Source organism: Lepidochelys kempii, chromosome 4, assembly GCF_965140265.1.
Source record: "Lepidochelys kempii isolate rLepKem1 chromosome 4, rLepKem1.hap2, whole genome shotgun sequence".
Lineage (NCBI taxonomy): Eukaryota > Metazoa > Chordata > Testudines > Cheloniidae > Lepidochelys > Lepidochelys kempii.
Genome location: NC_133259.1, coordinates 10,685,458 through 10,713,168, shown reverse-complemented (window position 1 = coordinate 10,713,168; position 27,711 = coordinate 10,685,458). Strand labels below are relative to the sequence as shown.

The 27,711-nt window shown below is 41.3% G+C and overlaps 1 protein-coding gene across 2 annotated transcripts in view; it reads left to right on the top strand.

Annotated features, from left to right (window-relative positions):
- The first annotated feature begins 2,502 nt into the window (after nucleotides 1–2,502).
- MTHFD2L (methylenetetrahydrofolate dehydrogenase (NADP+ dependent) 2 like) overlaps nucleotides 2,503–27,711 on the top strand; it is a 67,999-nt gene continuing 42,790 nt past the window's right edge. Inside the window, exons 1-3 of one of the 2 annotated variants that reach the window (XM_073340366.1) lie at nucleotides 2,503–3,060; nucleotides 18,886–19,070; nucleotides 23,383–23,505. In XM_073340366.1, coding sequence (XP_073196467.1) covers nucleotides 2,948–3,060; nucleotides 18,886–19,070; nucleotides 23,383–23,505 — 421 coding nt within the window. In that variant the 5' untranslated portion in view covers nucleotides 2,503–2,947. Of the gene's footprint in view, nucleotides 3,061–12,134; nucleotides 12,987–18,885; nucleotides 19,071–23,382; nucleotides 23,506–27,711 lie in introns of those variants that run through there. The other variant, XM_073340365.1, reaches the window with a different exon arrangement.

The following is a 27,711-nucleotide window of genomic DNA, read 5'->3' as shown; positions in this document are numbered from 1 at the left end:
ACAGCTATTTCTAGATATTCCATGGACAGGAGATTATTTTATATGCTGATAACCTCTTGTATATGTGTGCTCTCTCTCTCTCTAACCTTCAATCCTTCATGTGCTGAATAAGCTCAAGGAGTTAGAGAGAGAATTTTGTTCTATAATCATCATTTGGTACCATAAATTTCCAAAGCAGATGACACATTACATGCCCCCAAAGTGATCAGTTTTAGACAAACCAGAAATAACACAGGAAGAGTCAGAGGTGGGTGGGACAATGGTTATAAGTGAATCTAGGTGCCTTGGCTAAGTGTTCCTTTCTTTAAATAAACCTAAATAAAGTAATATAAGACATATTAGACTGTGTGTGAAGTTTGTGATTGCTGTTGTTTGTTTTTTTTATCTGAGAAGTTGGCAGGGCAAAAGAGAAGATGTATGTAATATATATATACAATATTAGAGAAAATTACAATATCATTGTTAAAAAGTGGATGTAAATTTTCTGTATCAGTGCTTCATGGTTATTCAGTTTGTGATACAATGCTCGTATCCATAAGCTAATTTGTCAGTCTCAAGAAGCAGAAATTGCAAACTCACTGTCACATTTGAATCTTTCACAATGCAGCAAAATCCACCAGCTAGCAACAAAATTAGCGAACTGTGACGAGAAGCATACTGCAGCTGATGCTGCCATCATTATTTGGACTGGCTGCCTGCTGTGCGGCTATTATTTTAGGATCTCATCATTGGTTTCTTAAGGAAGCCCCACTCCTACACACACAAATCAGGAGTAAGATTTAAAAGCTCCTTTCAAGACAAAAAGGAGCAATAATATTTGAGAGAGGCAACAAAAGAGAGCAGTCATCAGAATAGGCTTGCACTGGGAAGACCATACAAACAGAACAGGAAGGAATGACAATAGATGGAAATGTTCCTCTGAAAGATGAATCTGATGAGGAGCGCTAAGTGAAGTGTACTGAACATCAGCTTGGGTGAAGGCAGGAGAATAAGCCATAAAACATCATTTGAAGTTACACGGGCTAGATGGTAGATTTTCTGTCTTGGCGGGGGTTACACTAGATGACCCTAGTGGTCCCTTCTAACCCTGTGGTTCTATGATTCTGAATTTAAGATCAACAGTCTCACAGTCATATTCAAATGTTTATAATCAAAATTTTAGTGCTTTATGGACAATGGATGTACAGTATATTAAAAGCAGCACCCTACCAACATAGTTCCATTCAAATCAGTGGTGTACTATAGAACTGGTATGGCCTTTGAGTGTGTAATATCATGTATACCAGCTGACGTTACATCTAGTGCTGCTCTCTACCCACATTAATAAGCCCTATACTTTGCAAAACTGGATACTACAACAAATGGCAAGGATCACAAATCAGGAATACATCAACAAATAGTCTCCAATTTTAAAAGTAAGAATTTGTTAACTTAGAACAATAAGAAATGCAGAAATAAAAATACCAGGTTTGTGTATAATGCAGATACATTTAAATAATAAGTGAGTGAGGCACTATGTACTGAGATGCAGCCAAGTGTAATTTCTAAGGACCTATGTAAACACAGTCTCAATATATAAATTGTTATTAGACATCCTTGAGTATCTGTGCATTGTACATAAACATGTATTATTAGAGATCACGCTGTGGGAATATGCTGCTGCCTCTTCTTTCAATAAGGAAATCAAACCCCTTCCTTGTTTTATAATTTTTAAGGTTATTTCTCATAACATTTTAGCAGTGGTGATCCCTGCCTCTTTTGTAAGGCCCCCCTTTTTTCACAAGATCCTGGAATTTGTTCTTTATACCCCAATTTTAAATTTTCTTCCCATTTTTTTTTTTAATATCCTTGGCTTGCTGCCACTATTAACTACTGTAGGAGTATGTATAAGCTTGTATGACTTACAAGTTTGCTAACATATAGTGTTTTATTAATAGCTGGCAACATGTATGACATCACTAAGCACAGCGGGGCCATGGTGTGCTGGAGGCTACTACCCAGCTAGCACTTGTTTAGTCACATCTGCGATACAGACATATCCTCTGCTTTTATCCTGACCCTGCCTGTGTATTTCATCCTGTTAAAATAATTCAGGGGGCTGGACTAGATGACATCTGGGATCTCCATGCCCTTTTCAGCCATACATTTCTACGATTGCAGGCCAGCAGAGTCTGACCAGTTCAGAGGAAGATGCCCTGGCTTTGGAGGGATGTTTTCCTGGTGGAGATGGAAGGTTTTGTAGCATATGTCTGAGGAGGGGGGATTTGAATGGTAATTTTACACCTCTCTCTGATCCTCCGGTCACTTAGCATAGGTCAATAAAACCGCTGCAGCAGACCCCTGTCTGACTCGGGCTGCGAGGCTATAACATTACAATGTGGATGTTTGCACTTGGGCTAGAGCCTGAACCTCTCTGCACTGCAATTGTGTAGCCCCTAGAGCTGGAACCAGCCTAGAGGGGCCAGGCACAGGTGTTTAATTGCAGCATAAACATACTCTCTGAGCTCAGCTAGCCGGGGCATGGGCTAGTGAGGCCAGGCGAGGGCTGCCCATGGCCCCAGGGCTGCAGTACACCTCACAGTCTTTAAGGCCTTTGTTCTCACGGCACCCCAGGGCGCGGAGGTGCGGTTAGGCCATCGGAGGTCCGGAGCTGAGGCCCAGAGATGCCCATCTCCTACTGCTGTCAATGGGAGTTAGGGGCCTAAGTACCTTTGAGGACTGGAGCCAACCCGACCTGCCCACAGGCACACCTGGGGCCGGGGCACTCGCCCACCCGCGGGGCCTACAGCTCCCAGAGCCGTGACCACCGACCCTGGGCTCCCGCCTTCCACTGACACCTCTGCGGCTCCTCCGCCGTTGCGCCCGTGGGACTGGGGCGCGGCGCCTCGGGGTGTGGAAGGGAGGCGGGGCCCGGGCTCTCCGGGTGCGGCGGGGATGAAGAGCGGACATGGCGGCGGTCGGTGGCGTCTCCTCGCTGCGCTCCTGCCTGCTGCGCCTGGGGAGAGGGCGACCCCGGCCCGCCGGCTACAGCGGCAGCTGCTCCCCGCGCAGAGCCGCCAGGTACGAGCCCCTCCGGGGGTGGGGGAAGGTCAGTTCCCTCCCGCGGGAGCCGCCTCCCGGGCGGGGAGCTGGGGCTGGATGCGCGAGCCCCTTGGCTGCCCTTCCCGCCGGCGGCTGGGGGCGGCGGTTAACGGCTGGAATTCGATGCTAACGGCTCCTCCGCGAACGTTCGGGGCGGGGGGCGGGGGCCGGCAGCGCGCGCGCGCGCGGCGGGGCTCGGCCCCCCGGGGCAGGCCCGGCCTCAGGGAGCCGTTCTTCCCCGGCACCACTATGCCCATTCAGCCCCTCCTGGGCGGCGGGGGCTTTAAGACCACGTGACCCCAGTTGTGACGTTGAGCACCCCAGTGAGATGCCCAGCTCCCATGTTTGGGTGTCGAAATGGGTGCCTGCCCTGCCAGACAGCCCCTAATACCAGCCAGCAGGGCTCTGACTGCGCCCTGGGTTGGAGCCGGTGGCCAAGCCCAGGTGTGCAAAAATCCTTAGCCAGGCCCGGGAAATCCTGAGATTCTGCCTGAAAATCATGAGATTTTTTCTTTCCGAAATAATGCAGGTCTGTCTCTTTGCCTTCTGGGCCTCGAGGATTCCCTCGCGCCTCCTTCTCTAGCCTTGCTCTGCAACCGGGGGGGGGCCGCTTGTTTTTATTTATCCACTAAAATAGGGGTTCTCAGACTGGGGGTCGGGACCTCGCAGGAGGTCGTGAGGTTATTACATGGTGGGTCGTGAGCTGTCAGCCTCCACCCCCAAACCCCGCTTTGCCTTCAGCATTTATAATGGTGTTAAATATATAAAAAAGTGGTTTTAATTTATGAGAGTGGAGGGTCCGCACTCAGAGGTTTGATAGGTGAAAGGGGTCACCAGTACAAAAGTCTGAGAACCACTGCACTAAAAGCTGAGATTTGCATGCATTCCTCTGACTCCAGCAGGTGGAGGTTTAAACAAAACTACAAACATTGTCAGACATGCAATGAAATCATAAGAGTTGCCAGTGTGCCCGACTGAGAGCTAAAATGTAGTGTCTGGGCACCTATGTAAGCACCTACATTTGGCAGTTGGGCTCCCTGATTAATCTCTCCATACAGTCTCTGGATAGGCCTATACTACAGGGACTGTATTGGCATAGCCACATCACAGTAGCTGTGCTGGCATAACCCAATTGTGTAGACACAGCCTACAGTGACAGAAGAGTTTTTCCATTGGTGTAGCAACAGCACCTTCCCAAATGGCGGTAGCTAGGTCAACAGATGCATTTTTCTCTTGACCAGGCTGTGTCCACATTGGGAATTCTATTGGCATAGCTATCCAGTGTGAATTTTTCATAGGCCTCACAGAAGTAGCTATGTTGATCTAAATTTTAAATGTAGACCAGCGTCACAAGCCATTCAGACAGATTGAATGAGGGAGATAGAATTGCAAAATATTTATTCTGAAAATGGACTTGTTAATGGATTTATTGAAACCTAAGAAAATCCTTAATGCCCAGAAACAAACACCGTAAACATGTTTTGAACCTTAATTGCCCCCGGAAGGGGTACTTGGAAATTTATTTGTATTTTTAAAAGCTTTTATTTGACCAAGAGCCCCTTTTTGCTACCATTTGTTCTGGGTCCAGAATTGCTTCTGTGTTAATAGTCCACAATCTAATATTTTCACTTTGTTAAAGAGTATTCTTCTTTATACAAAGACAATATAATATTGTGGCACTTGTTTGTCCTTTTGTATGTATTATGAAAAAAAGAAATGAAAGATATTGTAGATGGATACATTGTGTTTTAGTATCGTTTGTTCAAGAACTTCGTACAAAAAAGGACTAAATATTTTTTGTGGGAAGTTTGTTCAATATATCACAGAAGCCTTGTGAAGTCTCCCACCTCAACCGTGTAACATATAATTTAATGTGCTCGCCTGCTGGTTTGCTAACTTAATGCATAAGTACTCTTGGTACCCTGGTATGACAATTCTTTGCTCTTGTTGGATATGGAAGAGGCCCTTAACAGAGACCCTTTTTTATCTAGAGTCTGTTCCGAGATAAATATTAGTAACACTGGACTTTAAGTACATCATATGAAAAATATCCTACATGGATGCAATGCTATTTTCTCTTCACTAATTCTAAAAGGAAACAATCTGCCAGCACTACTGTGACAACATTAAGTAAATGTCCACCCGAATAGCTCTTCTTTCATTGTTCTAGAAAATAGTGGAGAGAACTGATCCCATTGTTCCTGAGATGGATGTTGAAAAACATTGCCTTTTTGTATGACTAGTTTTTTGGATATGTGGTGCTTTTTGCTGTTATCGTTTTCCAGATCCGCCAAAAATAATTGCTTCTATGATAATGAATTCAGCAAATCACATGGTTTTGAGTGTATTGATCTTAGGGGCATTGGGATGTCAGAGATTGAAAGGGACAGGATGTAATGGACTATGTGATCTCCTGGGTTTGTAGTATTTCTAAAATTGATGCTAGGCAACTTTATCTTTGTTATATTTTATCAGTTACTGCATTTATTAAGAAGAATTATTCTCTCTGTGTACTATAGTAAATTTATACAAGCTTTAGAAATATAAAACCAGATTATTTCCCTGCTGGGCTTTCTCAGAGCTCAGTTACTGGGGCTTTGTCTATATAGGGAAAAAACATGTGGTGTAACCTAAGGTGAGGGTTTAAACTGATAGTTAAACGAGTATAATTGCCCTGTGTAGACATTCTTATTCTGGCATAAGAGTATCTTTTTTGGTTTAATTTATGTTGCTTGGGAAGGAGTTTATGCTAAACCGGAAAAAAAACCACTCTTATACTGGAATAAGAACATCCACATAGGGAGGTTACACTGATAAAACTATGTTAAATATAGCTGGCTGAACTTGCCCGTGTAAACAAGGTCTGAGCAAAAAGGTTTTTCTTCAACTGTTACTCTCATCGACTTGTTTAGTGAACAGAAGTGAAATCTCATGTTTGTTTTTCTGAAGTACTGATATTTTGTTTTCTGACTTAGTAGTTTAATACATATATAAATTTTGCTTTATTTGGAGTAAGTTGTCTAGATTTTGACCTGAGTAGGCAAGTGGGGGGGGAGGAGGGGGAAAGGTTTAAGCTAGGCTTTTTTATGCTTAAAAATTGTTGAAATTCCATTCCTTGATGAAAAGTTGCATACACTTTTCTCACCAATATCATAATTCAGAATAGAAGGAAAGTAATTTGAGAGTATCGCGGTGCCAGAGGGAGAGATGGCAAAATATTAGAATTTTCAGTTTGTTTTTCTCTTTCAACAATACCTTCTAGACAGAATCAATTATGATTAAATGGACAATTGAAATAATTTACAGGAGTTTGCCAGTCCAAATGCCAAACGTGCAAGTATTTGCCTGCTGTTATAAAAGAGAGTTCAAATAGTTGCCTCAGTTACATAGGGAATCCCTGGATCGTTGGCTTTCTTCAGAAGCATAAGTTAGAGATGTCTCATGCAAAACAATCATCCTATTTGAATTCAGAAAATCTCAATTTTTTTTAGTAGCAGTCTATGCTTGTTTTACTTTAGAGAATTTATGTCCCTGATGGTCTCTTGAATTAGGAAATGAACTTATTTGGAATGTTTTTGTATTAGGCCCACTAATACAAGACAGAGCAACCGTGTGTGTGTTACTACTTCTATATATCTTTTGTAGTGTATTTGTCACCACCTCCTTTAAAGTATGTTAAAACTCGTTTTAGCATTAATAGCAGTTACAGAATTTAAGAGAATGTACTCTAAGCTTCTGTGGATAGCTAGTGAGCAAATAAATAGTTGAAACCCTCATATTTAAGGTGAAAAATAGAATTTACATTACATGATCTTTGCTTTCAATGTAACTGGTATTTTACACTTCTTTAGAATGTTTGCTGCAGATGTGGAAGAATATAGATTAATCTTAAAGAGAGAAATGCACAAGATAGAAAACATTTACTTTGGAAGGAGTATATTTTTGCTTTGGCATTATCTTCTGATTTTTATATCCACATGGACTCCCGGGAACTGGTTTTCAATTTCTGCACATACAACTGTAGTTCCAAATAATAATTTTCAGCAAGTTGGTAGATATTAGCAGGAGGCTTTGAAGCGATAATAAAAATTTGCAGTTTAGGTATGGTGGAAAAAAAATCTCATAATTAGAATTTCCAGAATGTTCTACTGAAAAGTGATATATTTCTTAATATAACATAATTCATGCAAAACAGTGCCATGAAGAAGTAGAATCAGGTTGTGAATGGCGTGATGTTGAGTTGTGGGACAAGGCTGGGGTGGATACAAGGCAGTGTGTTTATTCTTATTGGTTTCTCTTTTCTCTTCTAGGACCAGCAGAGAGAAGAGATTCCATCTTCCAGAATTCACCACTGTCTGCTTTCCCCCATATGCCCCCTAGACCTGGTTTTTTTTTTTATCATTAAAGGGATACTGCCAAGTAATATTTTAAAATAATCCTTAATATTAATTTTACCCTAAATTGTGTTTAATTGCACTTAATCTTAATCTTCTTAATCTTCTTAGAAGTCTAAACATCTGTAGCTATATTTTTCTTATATCTTGAATCATCAACAATTTTCATGTTATTTTAGTGTCTTATTGTCGTGCCAAAACATCTTCCTGTCTGTAGACATGTACTTGATTGACGTTACTTTGGGGAAGTAATTTAAGTGTTGCTCTAGTAGAGAAGGTGCACAATACTGGTTTTAGGAGACTTGAAGAAATATTACTTCCTCTAAGTACATTTTTTGTTTGATCAAATAATCAGCTTAAAAATTAATTCAAAGGACAGTACTCATCATACATCAATTTAAAATTGGTCAAAAGTTTGAATCTAAAAACCTTGACGGTGTCCCTTTTTAAAACTCGTTATAAATGTCTTTGTAATTGAAAATATCAGATTACATTTTGCATTGGTAATTTTTAACCTTTGTAGGTGTAATTGCACAAGAAATTGGGTGATGGTTTTGTATTGAATATATAGAGTGGTTAGCCTCTCCCTCTCCAAAAAAAAATCATACTGATCACTGTCACAACAAAACGTGGGCAATTTATTTTACTTAAGTAGAAAATCTAATTATAATAACCATTTATTATTGGTATTGTGCTTTATAAAGTTATCCTACAAATGAAGAATAATTTATTATTCTACTGCACTAATACTTGACATGCACAAGTTTAGTCCTTTTTTAAATGTTGAAATAAATAAATTTTGTTGATGTTATACCTAAAAAAAACCCCCTCCATTGTATATCTACTATAGTAGTCTCAGGAGTTCTTATTTGTGTAACTGAGATGTTTCAACACACGTGGCAAATATGGCTAATTGTGAAAATATATTAATATATTCTGTCAATGGTTTTTTTTTTAATAAAACATGATAAAAAGAATAAGTGTTTATGAATAGCCCCAAAGCATTTAATATCTGTACTTCTTGAAGAATGAATATAATAATGTTAAAAATCAATATGATAGCCTACGCATAACTATTCTTTCTTTGTCCTTACCTTGACTTGAAATAATTTAAACACAAGTGGAAATTGGGCAAAATTTTTGCGGGCTGTTTGGCCAGTAAAGGAAGAAGATGAAGTAGTCTGCAAGAAAAAAGAGGCAGCCTGTGATTATTTTGACAAGACTGTACACTTAGTATATATGAAGAGGAGGCAAGCCCCCAAATCTATTTTATTTATCTTTTCTCCTTCTGGAAAGAGGTTTCTTCATGTTGTTGTATTTCCAGAGAACAACTATAGGCACAGCAAACAGTGAACTTCTGCACCAAACACTGATTTGTGCCACAGAACTATCTACATTTTGGCTCCTGGTGTGTCACCTCGTGTATCTTTTTCATTTTATAACTGGCCCAGTGGATTAGGGAGGCATTTTTAATAGTCTGGGAATAATATGGTAGTTGTGATGTTAGATTGCTGAATGAGTAAAATGTTGTTAATCTTTGCTCTTCAGGGAATTTGTATTGATGACAGTTGTGCTAAGGTTTTGTAAACTATAATATGGCTAAGGCTAAAGAACATAAAAAATGCAATATATTAAGGTAGTGTTAAAACTCTAATGTTAAAGCCAGGCAAGCAAACATTTTCAAGGCTGGAGAGTGTAGCTATGATCTCAAAGGTACGCTATTGTGTGGTACGATAACTCCCAGAGTTCTCCTTGGCATAGATGGACATACATAAATAATACAGTAAAAATAAGATGGTTGGATCCCATGGATCATGCTAAAGACAAGAGGTGAAATCCTGGCCACTTTGAAATCAATGGTAAAACTCCCATTGCCTTCAAAAGGGGCCAAGATTTCACATGATGGGTTTGATTCATTACTTCAATGAGTCTTGAGTGAGGAAAGGGTTCACAATCAGATCCAGAGGGAGTAATCAATAATAGCTTCATTGGCAATTCAGAGTTCTATCATCCTAAGTAATACACAGATAACTAAAGCTTAGTGTCCTTAGTGGCAAAGATTAATAATTAGCAAAATTATCCAACAAATTGGGTATTCACCCATGAAAGCTTATGCTCCAATACGTCTGTTCGTCTATAAGGTGCCACAGGACTCTTTGCCACTTTTACAGATCCAGACTAACATGGCTACCCCTCTGATACTTGACAAAATAAAACTCTTATTCCTTTTATGTAACCAGTTTCAAACTGAGAGTTTCCTTTAAAATAGAGTTGCATACCAAACAGCTATGATCTGTTTCTGCAGAAGTACTCAGTGAGAAGTACTTAAGTGAGCTGTGTGTAGTGTTATAGTTCACTTGCATTTTCCTTGGTACAAATAATATTTTAAATAAAATATTGTTATTAGCTAACAGTTACCTAGTTTACAAAGTGCAATTTACGAAGTCACATATCTTTTCTGATAAAGATGAGTTTCATCTCTAAAACTGCTAATAAAATAATTCCAGCATCCTTAAAGTAATTTTAATTTATAAATTAAAGAATACATGGAAGAACCAATTTGGGGACAAACAGGAATTTTTGATCATTTTAAAAATTTAATCCCCTACATATAAATAATCATCCTAGCATATAATGCTCTTTATACCCCAGTAAGACACTGGTTTTCCGGTAATCCTTTTATTTATTTATTTTTTTCAAACTTGATTAAGGGGCTTTCTGCAATTACATTGGGGGGTTAAAAATTCAAAACACTTGAATAACCTCTAAAATGGAAAATGTTCTCTATGTTTTTAACCCAGGCAGAAAAATTTGGTGTGTCAGCTCACTTAGGACTTATTTTACATGCCTGACCACAATATATTCTATATTAGCCTTACCATCTTGGTAAAGGTGAGAGAGAAGATTCAGTGTATGGGTGTTACATTTTCTTTAAAAAATGCGCAAGACTGATTTAGTGCATGCTTTTGTTTGTTTTCTACACATGTCCATGTGTCTTTTTATTTTGGTTGCTGAGTTTAAGCAGACCCATCCAGCGTTAGCAATTTTGGATAGACTGGCAAAACTATTTATTTTCCTACCCCTCCAAAAGGTATCCATTTACAAAGGGACCAGCCTAAGGATTTTGGGAAGATTTAGCAAGATTGGGTTTGTTTTTGAAGGGAGGTGATAACTACATTTTAACAGGCTCTTTTTACATACAAAGTGTGCCTTTAATGCCTCCCTCCCCCACTAGTCTTATCTTCAATTTATAGAGGCCTATCATAGATAAGGCCATCACTACTGTTTGAGTTTTCATCTTCTTTGGACTTTTATCCAGCAGAAGTAATATGCCTGAAACTGGGCATGGCATTCCAGGTGGGCTTTGCCATGGCCTTCTACAATGGTATAATTTTTCTTGTTTCGCTTACGTTTATTTACATCTTTTGATGTAGCCTGGAATCCTTTTGACCTTCTGTGCTTTAGCTGAACACATTGTGTCCATTTTCATATTAGTGCTAACTTGAAACCTTCCTTTCATTGCCAGTATATTGCAGTACTCTACCCTGCATGTTATAGTTTTTGTATTATAGTTTTTAAACAATCCATCTCAGCTCTTAAATTTGCTCATATTAAAATCCAACATCTGTTTAATAGTTTGCTCCCTTAATGTGTTTAGGTCTTCTTGAAGATGATCTCTGTTGCTTAAAGCATTGATGATGATTTGAATGTCAGTGATTTCAGCAAAATGCACCACTAGGCAGGAACAACCCTCCATTAGGTTGTTAAAATAAATTGAAAAAGCTACATTCTCCTGTGAGCTGTTACCATTTACAATTAGCTCTTGCTTATGCTCGTCTGATTTGCTTTATATTATATTTAGAAGGAACACTAAGTAGGTACAGGTATATCATATTGTCTAAGAAATTTGTTACCTCTCAATACATTGGCATAATACATTGGCATAAAGTTTGTTCTTGACCAAGGTTAATGCACTATATTGATCTGTTGCATTTTTTATTTGGCACTTCATGCTCTAAACCATATTAGTTTATACCACCAATTTCAGCTTGATGGATGTTAGAGTCCTAAATATTTTGTTGTCTGTAAGCCTTGAGTGATGACAGCTCTTTTAGACCTATGCCATGGAGCTGGCGTTACTCTTTAAGGATACAAGCTTGCACTTAGATGTTTTAGAAGGTTAGACTGTAGATGTAGAATTAAGAAAATTAGTCCCTTGATAATACAATTACAGTGAAAACTAGGAGGCTAAATGAGAATAACATGATTTCACTTATATACTGTATGATATGTTTTAAAGACCGGCTTCAGAGTAGCAGCCATGTTAGTCTGTATCCGCAAAAAGAACAGGAGTACTTGTGGCACCTTAGACTAACACATTTATTTGAGCATAAGCTTTCGTGGGCTACAGCCCACTTCATTGGATGCATAGAATGGAACATATAGCAAGAAGAGATATAACTTAATTAATTAGCCTCTTACTCCACCTTTTCATGCTCTCTCTCTCTCTCTCTGTGTGTGTGTGTGTGTGTATATATATATAAATATAAAGAAGATATATAAAATCTTCTTACTGTATGTTCCATTCTATGCATCCGATGAAGTGGGCTGTAGCCCACGAAAGCTTATGCTCAAATAAATTTTAGTCTCTAAGGTGCCACAAGTACTCCTGTTCTTCTTATGTTTTTAAAGAGCAGATTAAATACATGTAGCATTGCTCAACACAGGTGACTATCAATATTTAAGTGGCATAACAAGTGCAGAAAAGGAGAGATCAGTGCCAAAGTATTGTAATAGCCAAAGCATGTAGCATGCAAGATGAGAGAGAACCACATGAAGGGTAAATAAGGGCATGTATATAACTGAGAAGCATGAAATTACACCTGTCTCCTATCTCTAGTATCATAGTTAAGGAAGGATAGTGTTTCCCAATACAAAGTATTGGGGGGAGAAAATGGCTAAATCCAGCTTTTGAATGAAAAGAAAAGAACATCAACTGTATATTAGTGGTTCCACTTAAGCTGATACATATTTATGTTTTTATTGGCTTTGCTGTGGAATAAATGGAGTTTGTTCTCACTAGGTTGTTTATATCAACCACCGAACTTTCAAGGATGCCGCCTGGGTTGGTAGTATTACACCTTTTCTTAAAAAATACTTTCTAAACAAAGTTATTCTTGTTACTCACATATAATTCACTTATTCTGCTCTGAACTGAGTTCAATTTAGGGCTTGGTCCCTTGCATAGTGTGTGCATGTGCGTATGTACAGACAGAAAACCATATTTCTCTTTCAGAAGAAGGAAACAAGATGTGTGAGTGGGAGGTGTCTTGCTCATAATCCTGCTTCCTATCTAGAAAAGTGGGAGCAAGCTTCCTATAGGATTCTGATCCTTGTATCATGGATATGTGGACTACCAGCAGTTATCCTGATGTTGTGTGTAAGAATAGAACACTGGTACCCTCCTATGTGCAGTTCTATGTTTCGGAGGAAGAGTAGACATGTCCACTGGTACTTGGCACTTCATATATATCTTGTAAATCTTACTTTCAGAAGTTTAAATGTTATCTATAAAATGAAGTCAGATATAATAGACATATCTTAATATAGAAAGATATACTATTCCTGTCTAGAAACAATATTTAATAAATATATATATATCATGCTTGGCTTCCTTGGTTTTCCTTGGAATGTGTGAAAAGATAAGGAGTTGAAATATTCGAGGAAACAAACACATAATTACTTCAGAGGAGAGGGAGTCAAAGCAGGGTCATATTAAATGCCGGCAGTGTTGGCACAGAGCTAATATGCACATTTACATATATCAGACAGGTGAGACTGGAAAACAGTGGGGGTATAGACAGGCGAGTCTGAGTCTAAGATGGAATTGCTCCTGAGGACGCTCTTGTCCAAGTGAATGACTTCCATTTTCAAAGAGTTAACTGAGGGATGTTGAGAGAAAGCTGCAAACTCAATTTGAGACAAAGTCAACAGAAAAGAGTTGGTAAAGGGGCTGAAATATAAGTTCAGTTAAGTATCAGCAGCATAAGAGTGGCAGTTAAGGTTAAATGTTATAATATATATATAATAATATATATATATATTATATAATATATATATAATATATATAATTGTTATAATAAGACCGAGAGAGAAGGCTAAAGTTTACTAAAAAACTGCAGCTAGTGAGGAATTCAGCCGCTCACTTGCTTAGCAGTGCTTCTAGCAGGCCACCTATTAAGCTGTACTCCATAGTCCATGATCCTATTTTCAAGTACAGTTCAAGGTGTACTTACTACTTAAAGACCATATTACAATCAGGGACAATTGAATGTCACGATGGACAAGTTTTTAATGTTGCTCCTGCTTATAAAATGCAGATCCTATTTTCTTCATGCACCTCTTGAAATCAGTGAGAATTCTGGCTATGTAAAATGTACAGGATTGAGCCTTAAAGTTTGGGGAGTTGCTATCTTTATGAACTGCAATACTTTACTTCAGCTTGTAAAGTGCTAACCCCCTTCTAAGAGAGAGAGATTTTATTTTTTAAAATGTTATTTGTAGTTATAGAAGTTGTCTGACCTCTAGTTGTTGGATGTGTGAAAGAGAGAGAGTGAAGCTGTGAAATGGTACAAAAATCCTCAATGTTTCTTCGGTCTGTATCCCGAACAACATATAGCATGCTGACTACTAATAAGACAGTGTTTAGAACCCACTTACTCTGCCTCTGATTCTTAGGCCTTGTCTACACTACCAAGTTTTATCAACAAAAACTGCCTTTTGTCATCAAAACAGTGAATGCATACACACTGCAATGTGACTTTTGTCGGGGAAAATGCCCGGTTTTGGAGACAAAATACTACCACTCCGATGAGAGACATATGTCTATTTCCTCTAATTTTTTCTCAACAAAGTGCCAGTGTAGACACCACACTTGATTTCATCACTTTAATTGGCCTCCAGGAGGTGTCCCACAATGCCCATCGTGACCGCTGTGGTCAGCAATTTGAACTCCACTGCCCTGCAGCCAGGTAAACAACCATCCGTCCCTCCCGCTTGGAAGCCCTGGGAATTCTTGAAATTCCATTTCCTGCTAGATCAGCATGGAGAGGTCTCATTGCTTCTTCCCAGGTGACCATGGCAGGTTATCGCACCAAACACTCTCTCTCGCTTGGACCATTGTGGAGCTGTTGGATCTAATCAGGATATGGGGAACGGAGGCTGTGCAGTCACAGCTGCGCTTGAGCCGTAGGAATTGGGATACCTTCGGGCACATTTCTCGAGGCCTGTGCGAAAAGGGCTATGATTGGGACCGCTGCAGTGCAGAGCGAAGATAAAGGAGCTGAGGCCAGCATACCATAATGTGAGGGAGGCAAACCGTCACTCCAGTGCTTCACCTAAGACCTGCTGGTTCTATAAGGAGCTGGACGCTATCCTCGGAGGCAACCCCACCTCCACCACCGAGAGCCTCGTGGATACTTCAGTGGGCCTGGAGGTGGCGGAAGGAGGACCTAACCTGGAAGACAAAGTTATTGATGAAGAGGTGGAATTAGATGACGATGTGGAGCTCTCGAGCGGGTTGCCTGGGGGGGGGCAGGCAGCCAGGAACTGTTCTCCACTCCAGAGGTGTCTAGCCAGTCTCAGCAGTTGCTCTCTGGCAAGCAAAGCAGTAGAGGAGATGGCTGTGATTTGCATAGTGTGGAGGTGGGTTGGGTGTATAGAAATGTGGATGGATGGCTATGTTTCTGTCAGCTGGACATTTCCCTGTGTAACTAATCGGTACAGTGGAACAGGGTGTTGATGCACGGTGAGATCTCAAGGGAATCCTCCAGAGAGATCTCCAGGAAAGTTCCGTAACAGAGCAGCTTTGTTCCTTCTCCCATTGTAGGAAATTTTCTCATGCCATTCGGCAACCTCTTGTGCAGGGACGAAAGCAGCACACAGGAGAGCAGCATAGGGAGCAGGGCGGAAGCTGCAAGCATGGAGTAGATGTACCCTCGTTTCCCTGCTTACCCTTAGTAGTGAGATGTCTGCTAGAATTACCCCCGCCTGTGGAAAAGTGTGGGAGAATTTTAGAATGTTTTCCCTAGTCGGCTACACCACAACCCTTGCAGAGTGTGTGCTCTTTTCCCCATGTGGAGCACCCACCCCCACCAACACTCACCATGCTTTGGGTGTTCGCAGAGATGTGTGCCTACCAAGGGACAGTGAGAAAGTGATTATGTTGCAAAAAGTGTATTTAACTGAGATGTTTCAATGCTGTGTGTGAATTTAACAATCCCGCTTCTATGCATTGTCCCTTGTGCTTTGGTAGATGTGGACTTCAGGAGCACCCCCCGCACCCTGGCGGAGCATCTCTGCCAGATAAGAAAGCGCCCAAGACACAGCAAAGAAGACACATTCCGGGAGGTACTGCACTGCTCCAATGCAGAGAAAAGGGAATGGAAGGAGAACTGGGAAGCCAAACAGCAGGACAGGAAAGAGTATCAGGAGTTTAAGGATGCAACTGAGTGGATGATTAAAGTAATGGAGGAGCAAACGCAGATGCTGAAGTCCTTAATAATGCTGCAGACTGAGCAGATCTGAGCCTGCCCTCCCCTGCAGCATATCCAGAACTCTTTTTCATGCCCCTCCCCACCCAAACTCCACCCGCACAGTCCTTTCCACTGTCCGGGACTTCTCAGTTTCCCCCTCACTCCACCCCCTCAGACAACTTTCACAATGATAGCTGGATTTACACACAGCTGTGAAAGTCTGCCCTTCCCTGGTACCTCCTTTCCCACCAAGCATCTTTTGTGTGTGCTATTTCTTGTGCAATAAAAGCAAAGTTTTCACATGATAACTCATCTTTGTTTCCTGCAAATTGAGATTGCAGGCACTACCAATATATGCACAGGCATGTTAATCATGTGCTTACTGGAACGTAAGGCCCCAAATGTCACCATTGTTTTCTAGGAAAACTACTTGTAATGTAACATCGAAGCACCAATCACAATGATATACGTCACTGGTTCCCATTTTCAAATTGTTGTCTCAAAGCCTCCCTGATTCAAATTGCCCCCCTCTGGGATCCTCTGATAGTTGTGGTATCTGGCTGCTCAAAATCAGCAGCCAAGCAGTCTGCCTCAACACTCTACCCGTAAGAAAACCTTGTACCCTTAGCTTCACAGAGATTATGCAAGGACAGCATGCGGCTATGACCATGGGAATATTATCCTCATTAAGGTCTAACCTGGCATAAAGGCATCGCCAGTGTGCCTTTAATCTGCCAAAGGCACATTCAACTGTCATCCGGCACCTACTCAGCCTGTTGTTGAACTGCTCCTTACTGCTGTCCAGGTGTCCTGTGTAAGGTTTCATGAGCCATGGCTGTAAGGGGTACGCTGGGTCTCCCAGGATCAACAACCCCCACTGGAATCTTCTGGTTTGGAAAGAAAGTCCCCGCTTGTAGCTTTCTGTACAGGCTGGTGTTCCTGAAGATGTGTACGTCATGCACCTTCCGGACCACTCTGTGTTGATGTCAGTGAAATGCCCATGGTGATCCACAAGCGTCTGCAACACCATGGAGAAGTACCCCTTCCTTTTGATGTACTCCATCGCAAGGTGGTCTGGTGCCAAATTTGGAATATGTGTGCCATCTATCGCCCCTCCACAGTTAGGGAAACCCATTTCTGCAAAGCCGTCCACTATTTCATGCACATTTCCCAGAGTCACGGTCCTTCGTAGCAAGATGTGATTTAATGTCCTGCACGTTTGCATTAACGCAGCCCCAAAGGTTGACTTCCCCACTCCAAATTGATTTGCAACTGACTGGTAGCTTCCACACAGCGATTGCCACTTGCTTTTCTACCAATAGGGCAGCTCTCATCCTGGTGTCTTTGCACCGGATTGCTGGGACAAGCTCTGCACACAGTTCCAGGAAGGTGGCTTTCCGCATCCGGAAGTTCTGTAGCCACTGCTTATGATCCCACACTGCATGACGATACAATTTTATCATTCAGTGCTTGTTTCTAGAGCCCAAAAGCAATGGTCTACCCTATGCAGCTGTTCTGTGAGTGCCAAAAGCAATCTAAAGTTGCTCCTATCCATATCATGTAGCATGTCAGGCGTCTGTGAGTCGTCTTCAGTTAGGAACTTCACAATTAACTGCACTGCCATCTGCTGTGTCTTCATGAGAGGTAACAGAACATAGGAGAGCAGGGCGGGATCCATCCCTTCTCACAAAGATGCTAGGGTGCACAGCAAAGGAGGACCGTTGCAAAAATGCTGCAAAAGAAAGCCAGAAGCTCATGGAATGCTGGGACAGAAAGCAATGCATCATGGGACATTGAGCCTGGTCCTAAGCTGCGCCGCGATCCGCTCTGCCTTCCCACAATACCTAGCAACAGAAAGTGTCGAGCTGGACTGTAGGATAGGTACCCACAGTGCATTGCTCACACTGTCGATGATAGTGCCCCCACTGTGGATGCGCTCTGCTCAGAGGGTGTGAGTCTGAACATGACTTTCGGATTTTATTATGTCGATTTTTGAGTGTCGACATCACTTTTGTCGACAAAACTTTTGTAGTGTAGACAAGGCCTTACCTATTTAGGAGAGACTTTAGAACTATCTAATCCAACTGCTCTGTGACCTAGCTTTGTTTATATTTTTTTAATTCTTCTTATTTTGCATCAACAATGTTTACCTTTATAAATTTGGAGAAACTCTGGTGAACTAATTGTTCTCATAAATGGAGCATTCCCAACCCCTGTTGGATTTCAGTTCCTTCATCCTATGAAATAATATCCCCTCTTTTATCTAGATTGAGCTTCCACCAGCTAGTTCTCACCCACCGCCTTATCTCAAGAAGGCCCTGGGAAAGCAAGGAAATGGCACCATCTAGATCTGATAAAAGGGATTATATTGTAAATAACAGGACAATTATAGCCTTGAACTAAGTATGGGGCAGGAGTATCTCCTACTTTGTGGGTGTGGGGCGGGGGGAGGAGGGGAGCCACAGGAAGGTTTTAAGGAAGGATATCTCTAATCAGATTCCCTTGGACTTTATCCCCAGACTCCATTCCCAATCCCATGGACTTCTGGGGATTAACATGATGCAGCCAGCTGTGTGTCTGAGGAAAGTGAAGCAACAGTGCCACACAGGTGGCTGAGCTGCCCTTTTGTATGTGTGGGGGTTCTCTGGACGCAGGACCTTCCACTTCTTTATGGCTTAGAAAGCAACTGGCATGCCATACTTGAGCTTTATACTATCATTTATACATCATTCAAACAGCAGATCTATCTCCATTGGTCCCAACATTTGTAAATATATAATACAGTAGATCTGAGTATTTTAGGCATTTTGATTGTGAAATTTTTGACTTAAGATTGTAGGTTTTTAATGCTTGAATTTGTATCGTTGTCTTTATAGTGATGAAGCAATCATTATCTCAGGGACTCAGCTTTCTAAAGAAGTCTATAAAGAAGTCCAGAGGGATGTAGAATCATGGATGTCCCTCGGGAACAAGAGACCTCATCTCACTGTCATTTTAGTAGGGGACAACCCAGCCAGTCATACATATGTAAGAAATAAGATGAAGGCAGCTGCTGCTGTAGGTATGTGATGAATAAGAACAAATGTCTGGTTTCAGAGTAACAGCCGTGTTAGTCTGTATTCGCAAAAAGAAAAGGAGTACTTGTGGCACCTTAGAGACTAACCAATTTATTAGAGCATAAGCTTTCGTGAGCTACAGCTCACTTCCTCAGATGCATATCGTGGAAACTGCAGCAGGCTTTATATATACACAGAGAATATGAAACAATACCTCCTCCCACCCCACTGTCCTGCTGGTAATAGCTTATCTAAAGTGATCATCAGGTGGGCCATTTCCAGCACAAATCCAGGTTTTCTCACCCTCCACCCCCCCACACAAATTCACTCTCCTGCTGGTGATAGCCCATCCAAAGTGACAACTCTTTACACAATGTGCATGACAATCAAGTTGGGCTATTTCCTGCACAAATCCAGGTTTTCTCACATCCCCCCCACCCCCATACACACACAAACTCACTCTCCTGCTGGTAATAGCTCATCCAAACTGACCACTCTTCAAGTTTAAATCCAAGTTAAACCAGAACATCTGGGGGGGGGGGTAGGAAAAAACAAGAGGAAACAGGCTACCTTGCATAATGACTTAGCCACTCCCAGTCTCTATTTAAGCCTAAATTAATAGTATCCAATTTGCAAATGAATTCCAATTCAGCAGTTTCTCGCTGGAGTCTGGATTTGAAGTTTTTTTGTTTTAAGATAGCGACCTTCATGTCTGTGATTGCGTGACCAGAGAGATTGAAGTGTTCTCCGACTGGTTTATGAATGTTATAATTCTGGACATCTGATTTGTCAAACTGGTCAGTCAAACATTGGTCAAACTGGACAGTCTCTACGTAAAAGAATAAATGGACACAAATCAGATGTCAAGAATTATAACATTCATAAACCAGTTGGAGAACACTTCAATCTCTCTGGTCACGCAATCACAGACATGAAGGTCGCTATCTTAAAACAAAAAAACTTCAAATCCAGACTCCAGCGAGAAACTGCTGAATTGGAATTCATTTGCAAATTGGATACTATTAATTTAGGCTTAAATAGAGACTGGGAGTGGCTAAGTCATTATGCAAGGTAGCCTGTTTCCTCTTGTTTTTTCCTACCCCCCCCCCCAGATGTTCTGGTTTAACTTGGATTTAAACTTGAAGAGTGGTCAGTTTGGATGAGCTATTACCAGCAGGAGAGTGAGTTTGTGTGTGTATGGGGGTGGGGGGGATGTGAGAAAACCTGGATTTGTGCAGGAAATAGCCCAACTTGATTGTCATGCACATTGTGTAAAGAGTTGTCACTTTGGATGGGCTATCACCAGCAGGAGAGTGAATTTGTGTGGGGGGGTGGAGGGTGAGAAAACCTGGATTTGTGCTGGAAATGGCCCACCTGATGATCACTTTAGATAAGCTATTACCAGCAGGACAGTGGGGTGGGAGGAGGTATTGTTTCATATTCTCTGTGTATATATAAAGCCTGCTGCAGTTTCCACGATATGCATCTGAGGAAGTGAGCTGTAGCTCACGAAAGCTTATGCTCTAATAAATTGGTTAGTCTCTAAGGTGCCACAAGTACTCCTTTTCTTTTAACAAATGTCTGCATATTAAGAAAGAGATTTTGTTCTTGTTCAAAATGACCAATATCTTTGGATTCATTTTGCATCATTTCCCTTTCTGAATACCAATGATTTACATACTGTGGACAATATTGTATTGTCATACTGCAGGAATATAGTCAAAAGGCAAACAAAGAAAACTATGTTCATATTATATTAATATTAGGCATGAGAGTGGTGTTGGCCTACAATGAAGTAATTTTCTACACTTTAAATGTTTTTGAATAAATTATTTGCATGCTTTCCTCAGAGATCAGAAACTAAGGGAAACCACAGGGGGGGAAATGCTTATGGCTACTCAACTCTTTGTATGGTGCTTTTTGGCAATACCCTGTATTTGCCTGCCCTGGAAAGACAGATAATGAAAGGTAATCAAGTGGAAGTCACTCCAGTTTCTGGTCCTCCCCAAAAGCTACCCCAGGATAACTTATTTTAAACTTTTAGATAAATTTAAGAGATTACCTTTCCAATCTGAATTAATCTTTCTCTATAACTAGTACAGCCACCTGAATCCCTAGAAACAAGTTCTAATATCCTAGAATTTGAGGGAACTGAGCTTGTGAATTGACACATCTCAAAAGAAGTAGCTACATTTTGTAGGAAAATTTCATATCATAATATCATGATTGCAAGGCATTATATAAAACTATAGCCACAGTACCTTGTGGAATTCCTTTTGCCATTGAATACCTTCTTTCTGGATTCATAAATAAAAGCAACAGCGTCACACCTCTAAATCCAAAAAGCAGCAGTCTCAGCATTAAGAATAGTGTAAATAGCTCATAGATTCTGCAGTTGAGGGCCCAGTCCGATAGACCACACTGCCTCACAGCTACTCCCCATAACTCGTCTACCTCTTCTGCACTATCAAAATTCTGAAAAGCTTCTGCTTACAATTCCATCTCAGAGGCTGATAATTTCTCCATTCTAAAGGCCTGGCTTCATTTCTTCAAATGTAAGTTCTAAGCATGCTCAGTTCTCGTTCACTTCTGAAAGTCAGGCCACTTATTTGTATGATTAAATAAGGATTTAGTTGCCTAACTTTAGATACTATTTTAAAAATGCATGCCTTTAGCTATGGATATCTTTCTGAAATCAGTCCCCTTTAATAGCTTCTACCAAGTATCATTTATAGCAATAATATCGCTGGCTAGGATTAAGTTGCCCAAACTTTCTGACGAACACGTCTTTCAATATTCCTTAGAGCGGGCTTAGGATTCTTGCTTAAAGAGGGTACCTATTTTCATAAGACAAAGCACATTCTTTCTTTGGTTCAGATATCATCATTAAAACAATAAGAAAATTATGTGAAACCACAAAGAACCTCACAAAAAAATCACATCTTTTATCCTCCTCAAGCAAAAATAAAGCATATAAGGTCATCTAGGCCATCTTCCTGAAAAATGAGAGGGAGAAAAAGGATCCAGGTCTTCCCTAACAAAATTTTAAAAATAGGTTAAAATCAGTTTTTGTACCCTTCAGTTATGGTGTAACTACAAGAAGTACATCTACATCTCGGCATAAAGAAAACTGTCATTCCTAGCAAATATATGTAGTGCAGCCAGTTGCTCAGCTACAATATTATTTTCATTCTACCTAATAGACACATTACTTCTATAGAGGCAGAATTTCACCTCCTACCTTACATCAGTCTTTTGATCACAGTGAAAATTCAGTAGCAGTGAAGAAAGGAATAACAGGAGATATACTGATTATATAATTAATTTTAACAGTGCTAGCTGGTTCTGCGTCCCCACTACCTTAAAGGAGGCAGACCATCCTGTTACAGTTTTGCTTTTTACCCCTATTTTCATCTTCTTCGATTTTGACATCTTCACCTTGCTTGGAAAGGGTTGTAGATTATACTATGGGACAGGATGCTCTGACACCATGTTGATGAGTGTGGTATAAGAATATAAAACAGATAGGTGTCCTTAAGAACACCGGCTTTAAACAAAAATACTTGTCTTGTACATTATTACCTGTAGTAGTGAAAAGAATGAATTGGCCCACTAATAGTCAGTTGGCTTTATATATTTTTAGATTAAATTGTATCGTTTTCATGCACTAGGTTTTGTATTAAGTTCAAAACAAAACAAAAAAATTGAACTGCTCAGGAATGTCATATGATGTTGCAAAAATCTTTATTTTTCCCCTATCGTTTTATTATTTCAATTCATAGGGAAGATGGAGAACTTGGTATATAAGACAAAATGAGAATTGTGTTATATTGTCTTATCAACAGAAGAATTACTTTTATTATTATAAATGTTTCCTCTAAGATCCTGCAGAAAAATACATTTAATGATGACTACATTGGAAGAATAAGCAGACCTCCTGAATTAACACCACAGTGTAAATGGAAATCTGAATCACTTTGATATCAATACAACTACAATTCTATGATGTTGCTTGACAAATTATTTTATTAGGATTTTCCAAACATATATAAATCTGTTTTAATATTGTTAGACTAACTGAATTAAGACATTTAACTTCCTATGAATTTCTTTATAAGGTTACACATGAATTATATATGCATACTATTAAAATTAAACAGAAAAGGTGACATTTTCATAAGTGCTCATTGAAGACAGTCAATAGGAGCAGAGTTGAGCGAGTGCTGGGCACTTCTGAAAATCTCACCCAAAATGTCACCGCTCACCTTAGAAAAAGCTTTCACTATGCAAATGTCTTTTGTTTTGCTTTTTTATCAGGCATTTGTAGTGAGATAATACTGAAGCCTAAAGACATTTCTCAGGAAGAACTTTTAGATCTAACTGCCAAATTAAACCATGATTCAAGAGTTAATGGTATATTAATCCAGCTACCTCTTCCAGGTAAGTAATGCAGTTTTATTATATGCTTTAAATTTGGGCAATGGTAAGGGAAAAACTGTAAACAACTTGTGTATACAAGCTGCACCCCATTGGTATAAAAAGCTCTTTAGAGGAAACTGCTGATTATAATGAGTCTGCTGTGTGATGCTTACACCTGATATTTAATATTGATTCCTTATTTTGTCCTATATCTCATGAATGAAACAGTGGAGATTATTCTTATTGAATCTGAGGTTTCTTATCAAATGCACAAATTTCCCTGTTAATCTGATTAAGAGGATAGGTATCTGTTCATGCCCCAGAATATTGTGCATCTCATGTATTTTCTGGAAGGTGGACAGGAATTATTCTATAAGTCAGTCTCTTTATAAATTGTGCAGACTTTCTCCCACTCCCTTGTGCTGTGTGTGAGAGGGGGTGGGGTTATTCTCACTGGATGGGGAAGCTGTGACATACCTGGGTACAGTCCAGACTAATGAGTAGCTGTGTCACTCCGCCCTGTAACCTGGGGTGCCCTTTCCAATGCTTTGCTGCTGAAGCCACCAGCTTGGACTGCTCACAAACAGCCTCCAGCATATAAGTCACTCCCAGCTCTGTGTCTCTTGTGTGCTGCAGCCACACCTTGTCTCTTACCAGTCTTAAAAATCCCCACAGGGTGATCCCAACACATTCCCAGTTCCAGATTTTTCCCCAGAATAGAATCCTAGGGTTAGAAGGGACCACAAGAGTCATCTAGTCTAACCACCTGCCAAGATGCAGGATTTGTTGTTCCTAAACCATCCAAGACAGATGGCTAGCCAGCCTCCTTTTGAAAACCTCCAGTGAAGGAGCTTTCACAACCTCCCTAAGCAGTCTGTTCCATTGTCCTACTGTTCTTACAGTTAGAAAGTTTTTCCTGAGATTTAATCTAAATCTGCCATGCTGTAGTTTGAACACATTGCCTCTTGTCCTGCCCCCTGTGGCAAGAGAGAACATTTTTTCTCCATCTATTTTATGGCAGGCTTTCAAGTATTTGAAGACCACTATCATGTTCCCCCTCAGTCTCCTCTTTTCCAAAGTAAACATTTCCAGTTCCTTTAGCCTTTGTTCATAGGTAGGGCCCTACCAAATTTGCGGCCATGAAAAACGCGTCGTGGACCATGAAATCTGGTCTTTTGTGTGCTTTTACCCTATACTATACAGATTTCACAGGGGAGACCAGAGTTTCTCAAATTGGGGGTCCTGACCCAAAAGGGAGTTGCAAAGGGATCACAAGGTTATTTTAGGAGGATTGCGGTATTGCCATCCTTACTTCTGCGCTGCCTTCAGAGCTGGGCATCTGGAGAGCGGTGGCTGTTGGCCGGGCACCCAGGTCTGAAGGTAATGCCCCGCCAGCAGCAGCACAGAGGTAAGGATGACAATACCGTACCATGTCACCCTTACTTCTGTGCTGCCGCCTTCAAACCTGGGCGGCCGGAGAGTGGCGACTGCTGACTAAGGGGTCGGCTCTGCAGGCAGCCATGCAGAAGTAAGGGTGGCAATACCGTACCATGCAAACCTTACTTCTCTGCTGCTGCTAGCAGCAGCTCTGCCTTCAGAGCTGGGCTCCTGGCCAGCAGCCACCGCTCTCCAGCTGCCCAGGATAGCTCAGTGGTTAGAGCATTGGCTTGCTAAGCCCAGGGTTGTGAGTTCAATCCCTGAGGGGGCCATTTAGGGATCTGAGGCAAAAATAAGGGATGGTACTTGGTCCTGCAGTGAAGGCAGGGGACTGAACTCAATGACCTTTCAATGTCCTTTCCAATTCTGTGAGATGGGATAGAATAGGAACACTGCACAGACACAATATAGTATTTAAATGTGTGTCAAGGAAAATAATTTATCATATTAAAATATAAATGTTATAATAAAAACTGATTAGGTAACACACACAAATATATGAGCAACAGTAATTATAAAAATGGGCCATTAGAAATATAAGATCTGATTGCTTTGCTAACTGCTTCACTGTTACTGACTGCAAGGAAGTCCTAATTTTACAAGTGAGTTAAACCTTTCTTGATAGAAGTACTTTGAACTACTTAATGATTTGCTCCAACTACTTGTTAATTCACAGAAGTGGAGCTCCAGAAATCACTAGTTAATGTGACCCCTGTATAGGTGTACATGGAGGTGTCCCTTCACAGGTGGCACTCAGATCGGCGCGTGTGCAGCATGGGACAAGCATATGAGATGTTCATGTTTACATAACTCAGTGCGCACCCATGGATACTATGGCAGATGCAGTCTGGTAGTGCAAATGTCAAGAGATTTAACCATTTTAGGCCTTTACCTTTTAGACACAATCCTTTGCTTGAGTCCCAGTGTGCAGGCCATATATATTTCTCCTGATGAGCCCAACACACTCCTTGGGGTGGTTTGAGGGAGAGATAGGGTCCTGGTTCCCCATATTCATTTTGAGGTGCTGTGTGTCATACTGGCATTTGGCAGCTGCTATGTATTCCCCTCCATCTCAAAGGGTATGTCTACACTATGAAATTTGGTCGATTTTATAGAAGTCGATCTTTAGAAATCGAGTTTATACAGTGTACGTCCCCACTCAGTGCATTAAGTTGGCGAAGTGTATCCTCAATACCATGGCTAGCATCAACTCACAGAGTGGTGCACTGTGGGTAGCTATCCCACAGTTTCCGCAGTCTCCGCTGCCCATTGGAATTCTTGGTGAAGCTCCCAATGCCTGATGGGGCAAAAACATTGTCGCGGATGGTTTTGGGTACATGTTGTCAGTCTCCCCTCTCTCCCTCCCTCTGTGAAAGCAACAGCTGACAATCATTTCGCGCCTTTTTTCGTGTGTTACCCATGCAGACGCCATAGCACGGCAAGCATGGAGCCCGCTCCGCTCACCGCTGCTGTTGTGAGCATTGTAAACACCTCGCGTGTTATCCTGAAATATGTGCAGAACCTGGCTAAGAGACGCCAGCATGAGGATGATTGTGAGGAGGACATGGACACAGACATTCCTGAAAGCATGGATTGTGGCAATTGGGACATCAGGGGAGCAGTGGGGCTGGTTGATACAGTGGAACACCAATTCTGGGCCCAGCAAACAGGCACAGGCCAGTGGGACCACATAGTGTTGCAGGTATGAGATGATTCCCAGTGGCTGCGAAACTTTCGGATGCGTAAGGCCACTTCCCTTGAACTTTGTGAGTTGCTTTCCCCCACCCTGAAGCACAGGAATACAAAGTTGAGAGCTGCCCTGACAGTTGAGAAGCAAGTGGCAATAGCCCTGTGGAAGCTTGCAATGCCTAACTGCTACCGGTCAGTTGGGAATCAATTTGGAGTGGGCAAATCTACTGTGGGGACTGCTGTGATCCAAGTAGCCAATGCAATCACTGATGTTCTGTTATCAAGGGTGGTGACTTTGGGAAACGTGCAGGTCATAGTGGATGGCTTTGCTGCAATGAGGTTCCCTAACTGTGGTGGGGCTATAGACGGAATGCATATCCCCATCTTGGCACTGGACCACCTTGCCAACCAGTACGTAAACTGCAAGGGGTACTTCTCAATGGTGCTGCAAGCACTGTTGGATCCCAAGGGACATTTCAACGTGGGATGGCCGGGAAAGGTGGATGATGCTCGCATCTTTAGGAACTCCGGGATGTTCGAGCAGCTGCAAGAAGGGACTTACTTCCCAGACCAGAAAATTACCACTGGGGATGTTGAAATGCCAATAGTTATCCTTGAGGACCCAGCCTACTCCTTGGTCCCTTGGCTCATGAAGCCATACACAGGCAGCCTGGACAGTAGTAAGGAGCAGTTCAACTATAGGCTGAGCAAGTGCAGAATGGTGGTGGAATCTGTCTTAGGATGTTTAAAAGCTTGCTGGCGCTGTTTGCTGACTAGGTTAGACCTCAGCACAACCAACATTCCCATTGTTATTGCTGCTTGCTGTGTGCTCCATAATATCTGTGAGAGTATGGGGGAGATGTTTATGGTGGGGTGGGAGGTTTAGGCAAATCGCCTGGGGGCTGATTTTGAGCAGCCAGACATCAGGGGGATTAGAAGAGCACAGCTAGGCATGCTGCACATCAGAGAGGCTTTGAAAACCAGTTTCATGACTGGCCAGGCTACGATGTGACAGTTGTATGTGTTTCTCCTTGCTGCAAACCCACCCCCTTTGTTGATTTTAATTCCCTGTAAGCCAACCACCCTTCCCGCTTTGATCAC